The following is a 19548-nucleotide window of genomic DNA, read 5'->3' as shown; positions in this document are numbered from 1 at the left end:
TGGTGGCATACCAGGCAGGGTACAAATGTTGCAAATAAATAAATAAAAACATGCATCGTGGGGACAAAAGGAAGTCGCGGCAACAATAACCCCGATGATAAACAGTGTCAACAAGTAGCAGAGGCAAGAATTGGGGAACTAATAATACTGACCAGTGGATCACAAGAAAAACTGTGGCGATGACATTTTGACTGGCTAGCACCAAAGTATTTAGCCGGGGCGAAGGTGGCTGCACTATGGCCAGCACCATAGACTCAGTGCAAAGGTCAGCAAAGGTTACATGGCCAGTGGCCAAGCCACGCAGGAAGCCTCCTCCCCCCCACCCCCCGCCAGCAGATGAGGGCTGGGTTGAACCCTGCCCTCCTCACTCAGCCCCCTCTCCTGTCCCCTGCTTGCCCTCACCTGGTGAGGAAGGAGCCCTACTGGACTGGAGGAGGCCGGGGGGCCCACGGGGCGGGGGCACACTTGGCAGGCTGCGCCGGCACTGCTGCTGCTGCTGCCGCTGCCCGTGTTCGGCCGCCGAGCCAGGCCCGGCTGCCCCCCCCTTTTCTCACCCCCCACGCTCCTTGCCCCCCTCCTCGTCCCGTCTCGGCGCGGATCAGGCCCCAGCCACCGACGACGACACCACCTCCTCCCCCTCCATGGCCGCCGCTTACCCGGCTGCCGCCGTCGCTGTTGCTGCTGCTGCTGCATTGTGGGAAGCGGCAGCCTGAGCCGGACCCACCTCACTCGCCGCCGCCGCCCAGACCGACTCCAGCAGCAGAAGCCGCCGCCGCCGCCGCCGCCACCATCGCTATGGGCGCCGTAACTGACGGTAAGGAACAGGCCGACCCCAAGGCACCGGCCCGGCAACGAGGGACGGTAACTGGCGGGGACCCTCCGTCCTTCCTTCCTTGGCCGCCTCGGAGTGGACGGCCACGTTCTCCCTCCCTGGGTGGGCAAGGCCTTCCCTTACGCCGGCCGCTTCGCCAGCCGCGCGTGGTCTCTTCCTCGCCTCATTTTTTACCTCAGACCTCGTAAAGAGCCGGGTTCCTCGACCCTTCCCCCATTTCAGGGTTAGGGTGACTCTCTTCTTTCCCCCGCCTCCCCAGTCTCAGCCACCCTCTTTCTGGGGTTTAGCATGGAGCTTCCCTCGCTAAATATATAAAAAGTCCGATTTCTAATCTCCTGCTAGGCATACCGCCCCCCCACCCCCCCCCGGGGGTTCTGCTTTCTCGTAGATCTTAAACTTGGGGGGGGGGGCTTTCCATTTCATTGAATCTAATTCCCTCCTGCTCTTTCACCCCAAGTTATCTGTACTCGAAAACGCTATCATGCTAGCTCAGCCACCCTGTTCCTCAGTCCAACGTCTCGTGTTAACTTTCGAAAGCTCCGCGCCAGACCGAAACACTTAAGAGTGCAGGCTTGTGCATGTTTATTAGGAAGTAAACGCTTACTATTGAGCCAACTTCAGAGGACGGCGGAAGACCGGAAGGCCTGGCGTGATCTGGTCCATGGGGTCGCGGAGAGTCGGACTCGACTGTGCGACTGAACAAAAAAAACCCGCTTACTTCCCAGTAAACGTGCTTAAGGATCGGGCTGCACGCTTTCCTGGAAGTTTTCAGTGACTTCATTTTGCTGCCAGATTATTTTTGCTTGAAAAGTGGCCTGTAGGTTCACTCAGCTACTCGCCCTGTTTTGTGAATCAGTCCTCTCTTATCTTGATTTCCACAGAAACCTTTCCTTTCTGCCCCCAGTGTGACCTTTTTACAGATTAGAATGCCCCCCCATTCCTGTTCCTCTCTGTCTCTCTCATGCTTCTGAATTAAAATACATTATTTAATGTTTAACCATTGCTAATTTTGTCTACAACTAGTATATTGTAATGTGTACAATAATACAGTAATGTATACAGTCATTGTTTTCAATGCTATAAAGCTTATTTTAAATATTCAAATATTTTGCTAATTGTACACTTTCAGTCTCTCAGATGACAAAAACTAGATAGCTGTTTTAAGGCAGTATAACGTGCAGCAGTTTGCAGCATGCTCTCTCTTTTAATATTATTCACAATTTTGTGTATAATAGGCATTTATCTTTTTAAATTTCATAAAAATTGCAAGTAGTATGGTTTTATATGCTAACTTGCCAAAAATGCATTTTGTATTGTTAATGCAAGAAAATAAGTTTAGGGTTGATAAGAAAAATAGTATTGTACATATTTGGTTGTTTTTTTTTCAAATTTCCAGGAGTTTTACATCTCTAATTTAAATGTCAATTTCCTGATCCTCCCTTCTCCTTCTCTCATGCTCTGTCCTCATCAGGCTTTTTAGAGGGTCCCCCCCCCCTTTGGTTAATTTACAGATTAATATTTTTCTATAGATGCAGGGATGCCCAAATTATTCAAAAGCTTCAGCCATGGCATGTTTTGACTGCTTTTGTTATTGGCATGAAACGTGCACAATGCTATTAAATGTACTTGTGAACATAAGAACATAAGAGAAGCCAATGTTGGATCAGGCCAATGGTCCATCCAGTCCAACACAGGGGCATTAAGATACTGGCTGATTTGTTTTCAAGTCCCTTCCTAATAATCCCCAGCATAGTATTGGCCTTTTTTATTGCAGTCACACACTATCTCAACATTTTCAGTGAGTTATCTACTACGACTCCAAGATCTCTCTCTTGGCCAGTCTCCACCAGTTCGGACCACATCAACCTGTATTTATAGTTAGTATTTTTGGCCCTAAAGTACATCACTTTGCCCTTGGCCACATTGAACCCCATTTGCCACGTTGATGCCCACTCACCCATCCTCGATAGATCCCTTTGGAGTGCCTCACAATCCTCCCTGGTTGTCACCACCCTGAACAATCCCGTGTCATCCGCAAATTTAGCCACTTCACCGCTTACTTCCAAGTCCAAATCTTTAATGAAGAAGTTAAAAAGCATTGGACCCAGTACTAATCCCTGCGGTACTCCACTGCTTACCACCCTCCACTGAGAAAACTGCCCATTTGTACTCACTCTCTGTTTCCTATTAATCAGTTTTTGATCCACAAGAGGACTTGTCCTTTTAACCCGTGACTATTGAGCTTACTTAGGAGCCTTTGATGAGGAACTTTATCAAAAGCTTTCTGGAAGTTAAGGTAAACAACACCTATTGGGTCCCCCATGTCCACATATTTGTTCACTCTCTCAAAAAACACTAACAGGTTAGTAAGACAAGATCTTCCCTTACAGAACCCATGCTGATTCTGCCTCAATAGTTTTTGTTCATCTGTGTGCCTACTAATTCTCTCCTTAATAACAGTTTCCACCAATTTACCCGGTATGGACTTCAGACTGACTGGCCTGTAATTTCCCGGATCTCCTCTGGAACTTTTTTTAAAGATGGGAGTGACATTAGCTACCTTCCAGTCCTCAGGAATGGAGACAGATTTTAATGAAAGATTACATATTTTTGTCAGGAGATCCACAAGTTCACATTTGAGTTCTTTATCAGTTTTTAAGTTGCCTATCAGTCATAGGACCTTTTCTCTCGTCACCTCAATCTGACTCAGGTATTTCAACATCCCTCCCAAAATCAGTGGTTCTGCGAGTGGGCAAACACTTCTCATCTTCCACAGTGAAGAAATCACGTGAAATCATGATAAGTTCCTGGTGTGACATTGTGTACCTTGAGTCAGTGTGGTGTAGTGGTTAGAGATCTGGACTAGGATTTGGGTGACCTGGGTTCAAAATATCCACTCTGCCGTGGAAGTTCACTGGACGACCTTGGGCTAGTCACACACTATCAATCTAACCTACCTCACAGGGTTGTTGTGAGAATACATAGAGGAGAGAACTATGTAAGTGGCTTTGGGTCCCCACTGGTAAGAAAGGTGGAGTATAATTGAAATAAATAATTAATAGTTGTGACCCTAGTCACCATTATCCTGGCTTCAAATCTTGTTTTCCTGTACATAAATGTTGATTGTCCTCTTTTTGCATTCACTCTGCCCTTTAAGCTTTTTTTACATGGAAAACCTAGTTGTCTTTGAATCTAATATAAGATTTAATTGATTTTTTTAAAAAAAATTCAACCTTTATATGCCTCTAAGGCCTCATATGCATAACTAAATGAAATCAGAGCTGTTGTTGATGTAAACATAATGTAGATATTGTTAACAGGGTACTGATATATCGAATAGGAAATACTATATTGGCTGCAATCTTACAATACTTCGAAGTAACTTGCATTGAGATTAGGACTGTAAACAGGTTTGGGGATGGAGTGGTTGCCTAATTTAATAATAGTTTATCTTGCAATAAACAGCATGTTTACATTGCTCTTCTAAAAATATTTTTCCTACTTTAGATGAAGTTATTCGCAAGCGACTTTTGATTGATGGTGATGGTGCAGGTGATGACAGACGGATAAATTTGTTGGTGAAGAGCTTTATCAAGTGGTGCAATTCTGGATCTCAAGAAGAAGGGTATTTGGCTACCTATTATCTATCAAAGGAAAGTAGGAAAGGTTCATCTAGCCCTGAAACTGTATGGCATCAGTTCATTTTAAGAAATTTTTAGGAAATGTATCCAGTTGCAGGCACCAGAAAACAAATTTACACCAAAAGGTATTTGAGAAAATAAATGTCTGGACAGTCTAAATATTGTAGCCAGTTAATGACTGAGAACAGGCTACAGTGTGCCAGTTATTTAACTAATCTACCTGATATCTTCAAACATATGCTGTTCAGTATCCTGTGCAATGCTGTGAACAGTTTTGGTAGCTATTGGTAGTGCATTTTACAGACGCTGCTGATAGCTATGACATGGGCTGACTAAGCAGTATGTCCTGGAAATACATTCTATTGATTCGTACCTCTAGAAGACACTCTGAGAGCCTTGATGTGAAATCAGTAGATGAAATCGAGGCCCCTTGCACATCTCCAACTCTGGGTTGTTTTAGCCCACTCAGTCTGGAGGAAGCCAACAGATTGCTCGTGTCTGTGCTCCCAACCACATGCAGCCTTGATCTGTGGCCGTCCTGGCTCGTCAAAGTGGGCCACAAGGGGTTTCGAGGTGCCCTAAGGGAGATTGTCAACAAGTCCCTCTCTGAGGGGCGGTTCCCGGGGGCACTCAAGAAAGTGATGGTCCGCCCCCTCCTGAAAAAACCAACATTGGATCCGGCCAAATTAGCCAACTATCGGCCGATTTCCAATTTGCCCTATTTGGGCAAATTAATTGAGAGGGCGGTGGCGATAAAGTTACAGGGCTTCCTGGATGATGCTTCCATCTTAGATCCCTTCCAGTCCAGCTTTCGCCCGGGTCATGGGACAGAGACAATGCTGGTCGCCCGTACTGACAACTGCTGGAGGCATCTGGATCGAGGTGGTTCGGCAGCACTGTTGTTAGATCTGTCAGCTGCATTTGACATGGTCGACCACCAGTTGCTGACCCACCACCTCGCCGATGTGGGGATACAGGGACTTGCCTTACAATGGCGTGCCTCTTTTCTCCACGGTTGGGGACAAAGGGTGGCACTAGGGGAACAGCAGTCCCAAAGACACCCACTTGAATACGGTGTGCCTCAGGGAGCGGTGCTTTCCCCAATGTTGTTTAACGTCTATATGTGCCCCCTTGCCCAGCTTGCCCGGAGGTATGGGCTAGGGTGTCATCAGTATGCAGATGACACCCAGCTCTATCTGATGTTGGGTGGCTGGTCGGACTCCAGTCCAGAAGACCTGAACCGGGCATTGCAAGCCGTGACTGGTTGGCTTAGACTGAGCCGGCTGAAACAAAACCCAGTGAAGACGGAGGTCCTGTGCTTGGGTCGGGCGGTCTGGGGATGGGGATCCCTTTCCCGGCCTTCAACAGGGCGGCTCTGGTGCCAGCGCCGGAGGTTAGAAGTTTGGGAGTGCTCCTGGATCCCTCCCTAACTATGGAGGTCCAGGTGGCAGCCACTGTCAGGTCAGCTGTTTACCATCTCCGGCTGATTCGGCAGTTGGTTCCCTTCCTCGACTGCGATGACCTAGCTACAGTGATCCATGCGACGGTCACCTCCTACCTGGTGGAACGAGCTCCCGGAGAAGATCAGGGCCCTGCAGGACCTTTTACAGTTCCACAGGGCCTGCAAGACGGAGCTCTTCCACCAGGCTTTTAATTAGGAGCCGCCACTACCACCAACTATTATCGTTAGTAACAGTGGGGGAGTGGGTTGGCCCTGTATGAAGATCGAGCCACAGCATCGTGATGGATCGGTCACCGCTGAACTGGGACTTTGTGTTACATCTACAGTACGCCATCTAAATTCACCTGAAGGATTAACATCACTGAGCACTTTAATTGTAATATATGGTTATTTTTATCTTGTTTTATATACCTGGCACACGGTGCCCTTAATTGTGAGCCGCCCTGAGCCAGTTCACGGGGAGGGCGGGATAAAAATATAATAAAACAAATAAAATGAAAATTAAATCATTTTTATTGCAATAAATGCATAGTTGCCACCCATTTCTTGGGGGCAAGCAGTCCAGATATATTCCACCAAGACTGCACTTGTGTTGCAGGGACATCACAACCCTTTCATTGGACATGCAATATTTTGTACCTAGGGAAATGTAATTCTGCCTTCAGATAATGGACCTGTTTGTTAAGCAATTGTCTTGTGGAATGTGGCTGTGCAAGAGTTGCAGTAACTGGAGGTATTGACTGTGATATGAAAGATAATGACATAATGCAACTCCTATTCATACCTCACTATTTTTAATGGTTTAGAGCAGAGGTGTCAAGGGCCGGATCTGACATAAATGTCACTTTGTCAGGCCGGGCCATGTGTGCCATAAAACGTAACATGACGTACCAGACATATAAAGTTTATAAAGATGATTTCAGATGCCAAATGGCAATAGCAGGGGTGATTGGATTAGGTTTGATATACAGAGGGGTAGTAGGCATGGAGATATCAGCACTGATAATGAGACAGGAAACCTAGGTCTCAGTTTGGTACAGGAATATTCAGTCCAGGAGGATGCAAAGAATAAATGGAAATAAGTCTGGAGCAGTGACTCACGAAAGCTTATGCCCTGCCACAAACTTTGTTAGTCGTTAAGGCGCTACTGGACTCTTACTCTTTCTACTGCTATTAGAAACCACAACATTCAAAAACCAGTGGGGGAACATTTTACCTTTCCAGGACAGTCAGTTGCTGATCTCCAAGTAGCAGTTCTCTTACAAAGGAATTTGAAAGGGAGATTAGAAAGAGAGACTACTGAATTGCAACTGATAATGAAATTCAAGACAATGCATCCTCCTACTGAATCGAGACCTAGGTTTTATTCTCTCATTAGCAATGCCTGCTATTGTCATTTGGTGTCTGAAATCACTTCACTCTCCAAGATATAAAGACAGATGGACTCGCATTCTAGCTTTATCTGAAGAAGTGAGCAGTGACTCATGAAAGCTCATGCCCTGCCACAAACTTTGTTGGTTGGTAAGGTGCTACTGGACTCTTGCTCCCTTCCACTAATAAAAATGCAAGCTGTGTTGTTAGGTTTCTCCCCCCTAATTTGTTAAAACTAAAAAGGGGGATCTCTCCAAGTGCCATGGGACTCCGTTTCTCTCTCACTCACTCTATCTGGCTCTTTCCCTCCCTCTCTCTGAAGAAGTGTGCTTGCACACAAAAGCTTATACCTATAATAAAATGTTGTTGGTCTTCTTTAAAATGGCATGGGACACCATCTTCTCTCTCTCTGGCTCTTTCCTTCCCTCTCCCTCCCCAGAGAGGGAGGAGCCCTCAGCCAATCGAGCGAAGGGAGACTTGGCTTTCTTTCTCTCCTCTGTGAAGCAGGAAATAGGAGAGACTGGGCAAAAGAAGCTGTGATGCAGGAACAGGAACCAGCAGAGAGCCAGTTGCTAACGGGCCAGATAGCAGCCCTGCAGGGGCCGAATCTGGCCCACGGGCCATATGTTTGACACCCTTGGTTTAGAAGCTGAGTTGTTCCCTCACCATACTGTTTTAGCACAGGAATACTAATTTAGCCTTTAAAAATTGCAATCCCAACATAGACATACCCCTCGCTTTCCTCTCTAAATGAAGTCTTTATGTTATTTTTATTCCTTTTGATTCTTTGAGGGCTATATGCTCCCCTTCTATAGCACTGTGCAAGGGCTCTAGCTCAGTGGTTAAGCTTTGTATGCAGAAGGTTTAATCTCCAGTTAAAATGATTACTTAGTAGATGATGTGAGAACACTGCAATGTGGATTGGGTATTTCAGTATGGTTTCTGAACAGGGACTCACTTTCAAGGCTATATCATGAAAGTGAAAATATGATTGGGCAGGCATCCATTAACAGTATGGATGAACCTTTACAGGTGGGAAAATGCTATCACAAAAATTCAACCAAAGCTAGAGGTGGAGGAGGGGGAGTTTTAAGTAAAAAAGAATAAACATGGTTTAACTAAAGATCAAATCCCCGTGCCACCTTGAAGCTGATAATAGCAATAGTAACCAGACTGCATATAGAAGCATAGAGCTAGTTTTTAAATAGCTGAGACCAAGGTTGGGGATGCTCTTTGACTTCATCCCGCTGGTGGCTTTCCTAAGGAGCACTTGCCTTGGGCTTTTCAGCATCTGCAATTGTATGAAGCTTACTTGGGAGTCAGAAGATGTGGTTGAGATGCTGAGTCAGTCTGATTGGGATTGGGTAGTAAATAGTTGGGAAGGATTAATGACAGAAGCTTGTCCTTTCTATCAATTTTTATACAAACAAATAAAGAGTGATAATTTTAAAACATGTATTAATAGTTAATATAGAGATTGGGTTAACTGCTTTATGTCTCTTTCACATCATCCTTCCTACCGTACACTTCCCAAATACAGGATTAAAGGGAGATTCCATTCCCTTTTTAAACGTATTTCCTCATTGTAATTAAATTGTATCTGTTAGTCCAGACTCTTACAAGATAACAGTTTGGTTATACTGGGTATAAGGGATCATCTTTGCAATGAATAGTTAAATACTTGTAATTAAATTACACAAAGGTTTGCTTTGCAGGTATACATAGGAGTTTGTAAAACAGAAACAATGTTCATTAATGTTCATTTACACTACATTTTAATCCAGACTATATCCTTTGAGAATCATTGCAATATAGGCATGAAATACCAGCTTCTTTGAATGCATTAACTAAAATCCTTGTCTGATTTTTTTAGCTATACCCAGTATCAACGCATGCTGAGCACTCTGTCACAATGTGAATTTTCAATGGGGAAAACTTTACTTGTGTATGATATGAACCTCAGAGAAATGGAGAATTATGAAAAAATCTACAAAGACATAGGTAAACAACAGCTGCATTTCTCCTGCATATTAGTGTCATGTAAAGTGCAATTTTAAAAGAAGAAGCGTCTCCTAGAGACATTTTTATTACAGTTTATTGTGTTAACTATGCAGGGTGTCATAATCCTTCTCTCATCCATTCTCACCACAGTCCTTTAAAGCAGGTTGTCTTGATTCCCATTTTATATACTAAAACATAAAGATGCAGTCTAGATGCCAATTACACCCTTATAGTCCTTGGTTTGTTTGGGAGTTAATCCTAGATTCACATCCCAAACCCTTGCTACTGAAAGACAGTAGATCTTCTGGAATTTAATATAAATGTATTGCCATTTATCTGCCATTCTGCAAGAATATTAATTTAGTAGATTTGCATTTTTAGCATTTTAACAGTAATTACATTTTGAAATATACAATCCTAGAGATGAAACATGAAAGCCAGATATTTTATGTAACGTTAGTACTTACGTTATCAGATTTCAGTTTAAGAAATAGGCATAATGACCTCATGGACTTGGGTTACAATACTTTTTGTGTTATTTCTCATAAAGAAAACAGCATAGCTGCAGCACATGAAAAAATTGCTAAGTGCAAAAAGCAGATTCTTCAAGCAAAAAGAATACGGAAAAATCGCCAAGGTAAGGATTCACTTTGCACTTAGTAACTGTTAATTTCATACATTTGTAACTGGATTGTGATAATCTGCATTCAGATGTCTAAGCCACAGTTTGGTGCACAACTCTGGTTCGTGCTTGTCATTGGTTGGTTGCAATAAAGAGAAAGTTGACGAGAGAGAACTAGGAAAAGTCAAGCCTCCTCCTCCTCATTCTTGATCAAAGATCATCAGTCTCCTGCTGCTTTCTGTCTAGCTGCTTTACTGGATTCCTGAACTTTTTAACTCTTAAGCAAATGTTTTACAGGCTTCTCCATCTTTGTATCTTGCAGTGATCAGCCACACTCTCCCTTCCTGTCCTGTCCAGCTACTCAATGCATCCCCTACTCTGAAACAAAATAGATCTTTTACAAACCAAACCTTTTTGCCTTTTCGTTGCCTTTAAAAATTTCCTTTGGAGGGCCGAAGTCTTTGAAGCACATTCCTGTTTTGTGAGACATCATTAGCAGGGAGGGAAGAGTAGAGGGAAGAAAGGAGGGAGTGTCTTTAGAAAGTACTATTAGTAGCTGGAGCATCCTATTGGTCTTTGCTTTCATCTCTGTGTGTAGAAAGCTGAGTAGGTCAGAGCTGCTGAACAAATTAGGATTTCTGTGTTCAGGCAAGCCATTGGAACAAGTAGAAGCATATTCCCAACAAAACAGAGGTGCTGGGTAGGGGTCTGGCCCAGAAGCAGGGCTATCTCCTGTTATGTGCAGGAGCAGGTTCATAACTTGGGGGTACTGCTGGATCTGGATCTTCTGCTGGATAGACAGTGCTGGCTAGGGGTGCTGTGATTGTTCCTGGGCAGAAAAGATCTTACTACTGTGGTGTGTGCCCTGGTAATGTCTAGGTTGTTGGAAAGTGCTGTGTGCTGTGGTTGCTGCTGACTTACAGCAACCCTGTAGGGTTTTCCGGGCGAGAGACTAACAGAGGTCATTTGCCATTGCCTGCTCTGCATAGCAACCCTGGACTTCCTTGGTGGTTTCCCATCCATCACACTGCTTAGCATCTGAGATCAGGCTAGCCTGTGCCATCCTGGTCAGGGCAACATCTAGGTTAGATTATTACAGGGCTCTGTATGTGGGGCTGCCCTTGAAAACAGTCTAGAAGGTACAGTTGGCACGGAATGCTGCAACCAGAGCACTGACTGGAGTGGGTTGTAGGAACCATATCACTTCAGTCTTGTTCAATCTGCACTGGTTTACAGTTTGCTTCTGGTCCCAATTCAGAATTCTGGTATTGACCAACTCTGGGTGAGCACCTAAAGACTGCCTACTCCAATATGGACCTACCCAGTAACTCCAATCATCTTCAAAAGCCCTGCTTCAGGTGCCCCCGCCATCTGAGGCTAAATGAGTAGCAAACCAAGAAAGGGCCTTCTTGGTTATGGCACCAAAACGTTGGAACTCCCTCCCCGGGGAGATTCATCTGTCTCCATGTATTTTGTTCTTCCACCAGGATGCAAAAAGTTTTTTGTTTAGTTTGGTATTCCAAATAATGTTCTAGAATTGGCTGGGGCTACTCAGTATCTACACCCAGTTAGTATGGGACAAATCTGTAGCTTGCTTTTAGACTCCTGAACCTGGACGTGGTTCTGGGTATGCCCAATAAAACTAAAAGTTGAGTAATAGCTGCCTGTGTGTCAGTCACATTTTGGCCACTTTTCTATTTTGCCCATACACATCCAGATTTGTCCAAATGTGGGTTTTGTGCATAGCATATGTACACTTAGTTTGATTAAAACAGAACACAGTCTGATGGTCAAAAGTTATTTTAGGGTGAGAACACTGCATTTTTAAAAAAATTGATTTTGACAAAATATGGTTTAAAAGGCTTTTATTAACAAACATTTTTAATATATATCTTGTCTATTTGCAAGGGTTAAGGAATATATGCATTGCATGTTTGTGATTCAAGTGCTCACTAAATGCAAAGTTATGTACATGGCACTTAACTGTTAACATGAGTGATGAATACACGTGGTATAATTATATGGCAAAATGGTAATTCTGAAATACCATTTCTAGCTGAGAAAAAGATAGGAATCCTCAGTTGAGTTTTGAAGATATTCCAATTTCCTAAATTTCCTAAACATCCCTATTTCTGTCCTTTCCTTCTAGAGAAAAATAAGCAAGTACCACTAAAAAGTCTGTTGGTGCAATGTATTTTAACTGGCAGGAAGGTGCAGGACTTTGGAACAGCCAAGTGGTCAGGAATCAGGAACAGCAGCAGGGCCAGACAGACCCTACTGTCTTACTAATTGCTGCAGAAACCAAGGTGGTTTCTGGGATGTCACAATAACACAGTTGCCCAGATAGTGGAGATACAGCAACAGTTGACATATAGAATCCTTATGTAAATCAGGTCACCGGACCAAATCGTTCAACCAATGAAGGGAGAGCATGGGGAATGGTACTGTCCCTCGTGGAAGCAAATCAGAATGGTGAGGCTGCTCTGATGCAGCCTAGCCTCATATGCTTGCAAACTGTTAGGAACACCTGCAGAAAAGTGGAATAATCTTGCACCCTAAGGCTTTTTCCTCCACTGCATCTTGGTTAACTATCAAGAATGAGGTCAGTAATAATGTTTCCATTACAAAATGTAGGTGTTCCCTTAATATTAGCTAAGAGTATGTCTATAGAACCAGCCCAGCTTGATATTTTTTTTTGAAAGCAGCTATTAGTCAAGTTGGAAAAAATGGTTACAACTTAGAGTGTTCCATATGGCATGACACTATATAACTATATAAGCCAATGCTATATAAGAGTGCTATATAAGCACTCTGAACAAAATCTTTTAAAATACTGTATATAGACATTATGGTTATGGAATCCCACCTGGCAGGAACTTTGGGTATAGGACAGGCTAAAAATTCAAATATCTTTAGGTACATCAAGAAATCTCTGAATGAGGGGGGGAAATGACCATGTCTAATTAGACAGCATGCTCTAAATGTTTAACAATGTTCTGAGCTGTTTGTTCCAGGAAGTTTCTCCAGAGAGACTAGTAAAGAACAAGGGAAATTATTGGCTCCACTGTAGTTAGATAAACTGAAGAAAAACACAAACTATATAAGAGAAGCTTGTACTCTGAGCAACATAAGTAGCTATCCCCCATTTGTTGCTTTTGAGATTTGTGGAAATGTAACATTTATAAAGGCTGGAAATTCTAAGAACTACATAGTAAATTTCATGCACTGATAAATATGTTCTGCACATCTCCATATACCCACTTAAGTGGTCAAAACAGCACTCCCTGAGAAGAAAGGTTTGGGTATTTAAGCAATTCATGAGATACATCATGAAGATAATAACCATAATAATAGTAACAAGAGCTAATCAAGGAGGAAAAAACCATTATATCTAATTATCTAGTTGACTACAAAGGTAAACCAAAGGGCAATTTGAAAGTGTAACTTGAAGTTTAATGCTCCTGTACCCTATGTAAAGAAGGTTTCTTTCCAACACGTGGACGCAGATATGAGAACTGTACCATTGGTTCCCGTCAATTTGATTCTCAAATAAGATACTTTGTGATTTTTTAATGAGGATGTTCTGAAAGTATTTGAAAATGGGTGCCCATACTATAGGCTGTATCCCAACCGGTGGTTCTTCCATTCAAGGAGCATGATGCTACCATCTCCCAGGGACATTTTAGCCTCCCACAAGAGAGGGGAGATGGGGAAAACACACTCTTTGAGCAGAAGTCCTTGAGCCTGTGGAAATGCTGGTCAGGATCCAAGCGTATATGTTGAAGTTGTCATTACTTTATGAAATAGTCACATTCATTTAGAAAGTACTATGTTCATAATTGCCAGTACTCAAAAAAAGAAAGAAAAAATCATCTACAGTGATTTATGAGGATGCTAAATGGCAAATAAAGAGAACTGCATGTATATTGAACATAGCTATGGAGGAGGAGGTACAGTGCACATGTTGGATTTTGTTTTATTTACTTCATGTTATTCAAGAGTTTTGTAATGAGTAACAAATTGCTGAGTAAGAGATAAGTTAAAGTAGTACTGTGGCTCCCCTGTTAGGGAAGGGATGTGAATCCCTTTTGTAAGTTACAGGTGTAAGAAGGGCTGAGAGCAGCCAAAACTTCCTCTCAGCCCTGTTTAATAAAAGTGAGAGGTATAACAGGGAAAGGGTTTGTGTCTGATCTTTGTGAGCTGGACTTTAAAAAGTGAATGAGTCATTAAGACATAGGGAGTGATTGGGACATGTGTTGGATTTTTTGGCATGAAATCAAGGGTTATATAAAACAACTGAACCAGACTCCTCTGTGGTCCTAACTGTATTGTTTTAGGCAGGCTGTAGACCTACATAAATGCACACTTTTCCTAATTTATAATCCACGTTATTTTTCCAGAATATGATGCCTTGGCTAAAGTAATACAGCATCATCCAGATAGGCATGAAACACTGAAGTAAGTGTGGTCTAACAGCTGATACAAACATTGTCATATAATATAGTTTTGTTAGCTACTGTCAAATTTTTATGAAGTCAAATAGTATGAAGTGGCAGTCACTGACAAGACAGGATAGTTTCTAAGGATGTTATTAAAATACTTACAGAAGATTTGAACTAAGATATACAGAGAGAGAGAGAGCAGTTAATATTGCCTTTTGGTGTTCTGTCTTTCTTTCTGCCTAATCAAGGGTCGGGAATTGTACTGTGCTTTCTGGGCATCAGTGATACTTCTGAGATTTCCTTATATGTTGGCTGTAGTGTGGCCTGTTAAGAGATGTGAAGGAATGGAAAAACTTAAGAAGAGAACATCCGTGGGGGGGGGGGGATTTTTTTTCAATTGTTCAAACAGAAATTTTTGGGAGCATTAAAATTTTTCTTGAAAATTATTCCAAAAGATAAAAATATTTAATTGTTCTTAATGCTTCCTAAAATTTCTAATCTTTCTGTCTGAATAGTTGTACATTTGAAAGAAGTCTTCAGGGGAGGGAGAACACTCCCCCCCCCCATTTTTCCCCAGGCCTTCACACATCTAAGAATAACCCTTATTGCCACAGCTAACAAATTATTGCTAGAAAGCAAAGGAAGTAGCAGGGGAAATATGACCAAGCAAAATAAATGCTGAACCCAGACTTTGGAGTTAATTGGTTAATAATTAGCCTTGAAGTTCTAAATAATGGAACTACATACTCCAGTCTCCCCATTTCCAGACCTCAGGTCTATTCATCCAATGCCCTAACTTTATTTTTCAAGGCACATTTCTATCCCTCTGTCAGTTTGAGTGTCACTCAAACATACTGTAATGCTAGTAATTAATTATGTCCTTGCCTTCCCATATTTTTTTTAAAACCATCACTGATTAAAGTACTGTATACTCACTGACAAGAAATTTAATTTGTTTTCAGGCGGTTAGAAGCTCTAGGAAAAGAACTTCAGCATCTTTCTCACATCAAAGAAAGTGTTGAAGATAAAGTAAGTATATTATTTTTCTCCCTCATTCTTTTATGGCATGCTTATATATATTTAGAGCTAGGGAGTAGCCATGTTTGCTTTCAGTGCGATAGATTATCAGGATTCTTATGATATCTGAAAGAGTAACGTATTTTTCTATAGCAAGTGATAGTCTTGAGTCCAGTTGCATCTCAGGAAGTGGGCTGTTGTCCAGAAAAGCTTATGATGGAATAAAAATGTGTTAGCCTTTAAGGTGCTATCTTAGCTATGTGAGCATTTAACACTACATGAGAGAGAGAAGTTCAAGGAAAGGGTTCCTATATTTCAGTATTCTTTTTTTCTTTTGTTTCAGTTGGAGCTGAGACGAAAGCAGTTTCATGTCCTTTTGAGCACCATCCATGAACTTCAGCAGACACTGGAAAGTAAGTCGTTCTATTTACATATGTAGACATATCTTGCTTTCCTCTCCTGTAGGTGTGAGGTCAGATCCTGCAATCTGAAAGCAGAGTTCTGTTTATGGAACTGGGCTTTCCACCTTCCTCCTCTTAGTGCAGTATCTCCTGGAGGTTGGGGGGAAATGCAGGAGTGGCAAGCACTTTGGCATGAGGAAGATGGGGAATCAGAAATTGGAGGCCTGCCCTTGTGCAAGTTGAAGATACCTTCTGATTGAGCCCAGAGTCTTAAGGAAATCTGTAGCACTGCCTCTGTGAGTAGGAGGAATGGAATTTGGAGTATATCTTATGCATATTTATATTGTATGCGTTTTCAGTTTTTACATTTACAGAAATCACAAGGCTAGCAATATCTGCTGCTATCATCTGTTCTAAATTCAAAGCAAAAGTGCCACTTTTTTTGCAAATTATGCAAATATCTGTCTTTCTATACCCATTGCAAGAAAGATGTATACAGTGTAGCCCTAGGCTCTGTTGCTCATTATAATGGTTGGGGGAAATTTACTGAATTCACCATATTGAAGTACATATCATTTCTTCAGATTAAATATTTTAATGCCTGAATAGTTGAAACTTACAATATTTAAAAACATGTATCAGTCTTGATTACGAGTTGCCTTTTTCTGATTTTTATCATTAAACCTCTGTTAGGAAATGCTGAGTTTAGTACATTAACCCAAATATAAATGTGCAAGAGGGGAAAAAATGTGTGGAAATTATACCAGTTTCTAGTCTAACTTCTGTTGAAAACTTTGCTGGAAATCCACTGTGGGAAAGATCATTAGCTTGGATTCTAACTAAGTTTTCTGCTGCCAAAAGGTAACTTCTGCCTGCAAGGCAGGGTCTGATCTTCACCAAATACAACATCCCTGTACTGTCCCTGGGAGCCTATTGACTTCCAGGCTGTAACAGGGGGAGAACTTACATAGCATAGGATCGAAGCTATTGTAAGTTAGCCCTTAAAGTGGTCTGAATCAACTGGGTAAATCTACATAATGAAATGATTGTATTTTGATTTACTTACCTAATGATCAAGAGTAGTTTTTATGCAGTAAAGTAGCAACTCTTATCAACTAACAAATATTTTAGCATTGTCTGGATATTAAAAATCCATTATCCTCTAAGCATTCTAAATAACAAAAACAATGTTTCAGATGATGAAAAGCTTTCAGAAGCAGAAGAATCCTCAGACAATCCAATGGAGGTGGAAAATAAACAGTAGATGGACTTTGGATTTAACTCAGAAGCCTGGAACAACATTTTTTCTCCCCAAATTGAATACTTAGAAGTTTGGATTTTTAAATATTTTTTCAACAGGAAACTAAAATATGCTTCAATTAATTTTTGTGAGTTTGTCCTAATCTTTGAAATATGCTTTTACATTTTTATGTAATACATAGTTAGAATTGTGTAAAAAGCTGTTCATGTTTGTATTCACACAGTTTAGCAGCGTTGCACCCTTCTAAGTCAATTTAAACCATTGGGTTTAAGAGAGTTGTAACTTGGTTTAGGATTGCGGTGTAAAGCATGAAATATCTGTCCCTAAAGAACAGCCTTGGTCCAGTTGTTACTTTTCCATGCAGAGCAGTTTCACTGCACTGACACAGCTCCCTTTCCTTCAAAGTCTTTCTTATTCACTTCATATTTTAAAAGGCAGCAAAATCTTGAACTTTCAGAACCATTTGAATTGCTGTCAGTAAGCAAAGGAATACCCTTGTCTTCCGAGTGCCACTTCCTGAGACAGTGAAATAGCAATCCACTGCTGCTGAAATTTTAAATATTACTAACTTGAAATCCTTTCTACTTTTACCATCCCTGATGGGAGTCAGCAACAACATCTACATGGAAAACACATATTTTTAAGTTTATGCTTCTTTGTAGTCCTTAAGGAAACCCTTTGAAACTGCTTAGAGGACTGAAGTATCTTGTTTCCCAAAGATTCGCATTGTTGTAGCTCTGCACTTCTCAGAGCCAGTAATTGTATGGATTTTTCACTGATGTTATCCAAGAGATTATCCACCTAGTGAGAAATAGGTATTAAATAAACTGACGTATAGCAAAAGAAAAGCAAATTTATTTGATCTGAAAGAAAGATGAAAGGCTTTAGTCATCTAAGGTACTGTGGGGGGAACGCTATAGTGGTGAAATGTAAAAATTGTTTACTCTGCAAGCTCTATGTGACAGATGCTGTCCTTGCAAATAGCGTCTGGCAGTAATTAAGAACATGAGCTGTGAGCTGGAAGTCCTTGTTCAAATCTCAGCTTTGTGAACTCTGAGTGCCTTGAGGAACATGCTATCAGTCCATCCAATATAATATGGAAACAATAATAGCCTTCCTTATTGAATTGTTTTAAGGATTACTGAGATTATGTGAATGACTATTTGGGAAAATGTGCTAAATAAATACACGGTAACAAAACACATTTACCTGTAAAACTACAGTAGGGTACAATCTCATAGCATATTTGGTAGTAGGGGTGTGCATTCCAATATTTCTGTTCTGAAACAGTGTCCCAGGTTCCCTGTTTGGTTTTGGACTGGGTATTTCTAATTAAAACTGAACAAGCGATTTAGGCAGTGTTTGGGGTTGGGAATATCTGGATCTGATATCTAAAAAAGAGGAAAAAATTGAAAAAAGGAGGGTATACATTATTTAAATAAATAAAGCTGAAGATTGGGGGGGCAGGGGAGGATGATGGGTGAGAAGGAAGCCTGGAAAGAGAACAGGATATGGGAGCTGCCAGAAAGAAAGAAAGGAGAGGGGGGAGGTGCCTCCCTGTAAGTCCTTGCAGGATCCTGATTGTCACTATCTAATTCTCATCTTGGTCTATAGATATTGAAATCTGGAGACTGCAGTCATGAGTTGTTTGGGAAAGTGGGGGCTCATTTCTTTTGACTCTCATCTTACACATTTCCTTTTAACATGACAAACTCAAAACACACCATTTTCTTTGTCTACTATATTTACGAGAGATATAACCTATTTTCAGAGGAATGTCAATTGCTCTCATACATGATGTGTGGTAAATATTTGTGGTTAAAAACAAGTCATTAAGACCCTTGTGGGGGTTGTTTGTATTAGTAATCAGTTAATGGATGGGCACATCTCTGTTCTTATAAAATGTGAATGATGCAGATTTCAGGATGCTTTGTGGTTTTTAACAATCTGAGCCCTTATTTTATTAGAAATAACCATTTATTCCATTATTAAAAGGCTGATATAGCTGTGATGTGAATGATGAAGTAGCTTGTTGACAGAAACCTGCAGAAACTCATGCCACAACACATTGTTTGTTAAGGACGTCACACCTATTACAGGGGTGAATTTCAGTATAAAAGCACCTTTTGGGGGGTAAACTTACCAGTTTCTCATAAAATCTGCATAGAAGGTAGCTGTACTCTTGGCAAATTTTACAGCTTTGGAGGCTAGAAAAGTTATCTATGTCAGTGATTCCCAACATGAGTGCAGTGTGTTTTCTTCTGCCCACTTCCTTCTTTACTGAAGCATATTTACCCCAAAACAAAGAGCTAACCCCGGCTTTCCACCATCTCTTTGGAGCAGTAGATGCTTCAGAAAAATCCAGAGGCATCACCTTTCTATCTGCAGGGAGCACTCATACAGAAAGAGTTATATTCATTACAGGAGGACACTTGGCTTGGAACTTCCCAGTACTTGACTGGACCCACACCCCAGAGCAGCCATTTGGTGGTGCTGCG

General features: G+C 41.6%; 1 protein-coding gene across 1 annotated transcript; it reads left to right on the top strand.

Annotated features, from left to right (window-relative positions):
• The first annotated feature begins 351 nt into the window (after nt 1-351).
• THOC7 (THO complex 7) lies at nt 352-19089 on the top strand. Its single transcript, XM_015420258.1, has 8 exons — nt 352-814; nt 4340-4457; nt 9180-9307; nt 9858-9944; nt 14330-14387; nt 15334-15400; nt 15732-15801; nt 16986-19089. The coding sequence occupies exons 1-8, from the start codon at nt 796-798 to the stop codon at nt 17051-17053; spliced, it is 615 nt and encodes a 204-aa protein (XP_015275744.1). The 5' UTR covers nt 352-795; the 3' UTR covers nt 17054-19089.
• The last annotated feature ends 459 nt before the right edge of the window (nt 19090-19548 follow it).

Source organism: Gekko japonicus, unplaced genomic scaffold (genome assembly GCF_001447785.1).
Source record: "Gekko japonicus isolate JY-2015 unplaced genomic scaffold, Gekko_japonicus_V1.1 scaffold262, whole genome shotgun sequence".
In the NCBI taxonomy this organism is placed as follows: Eukaryota; Metazoa; Chordata; class Lepidosauria; order Squamata; family Gekkonidae; genus Gekko; species Gekko japonicus.
The sequence above is the reverse complement of the archived record's forward strand: the minus strand, read 5'-3'. Positions and strand labels throughout refer to the sequence as shown.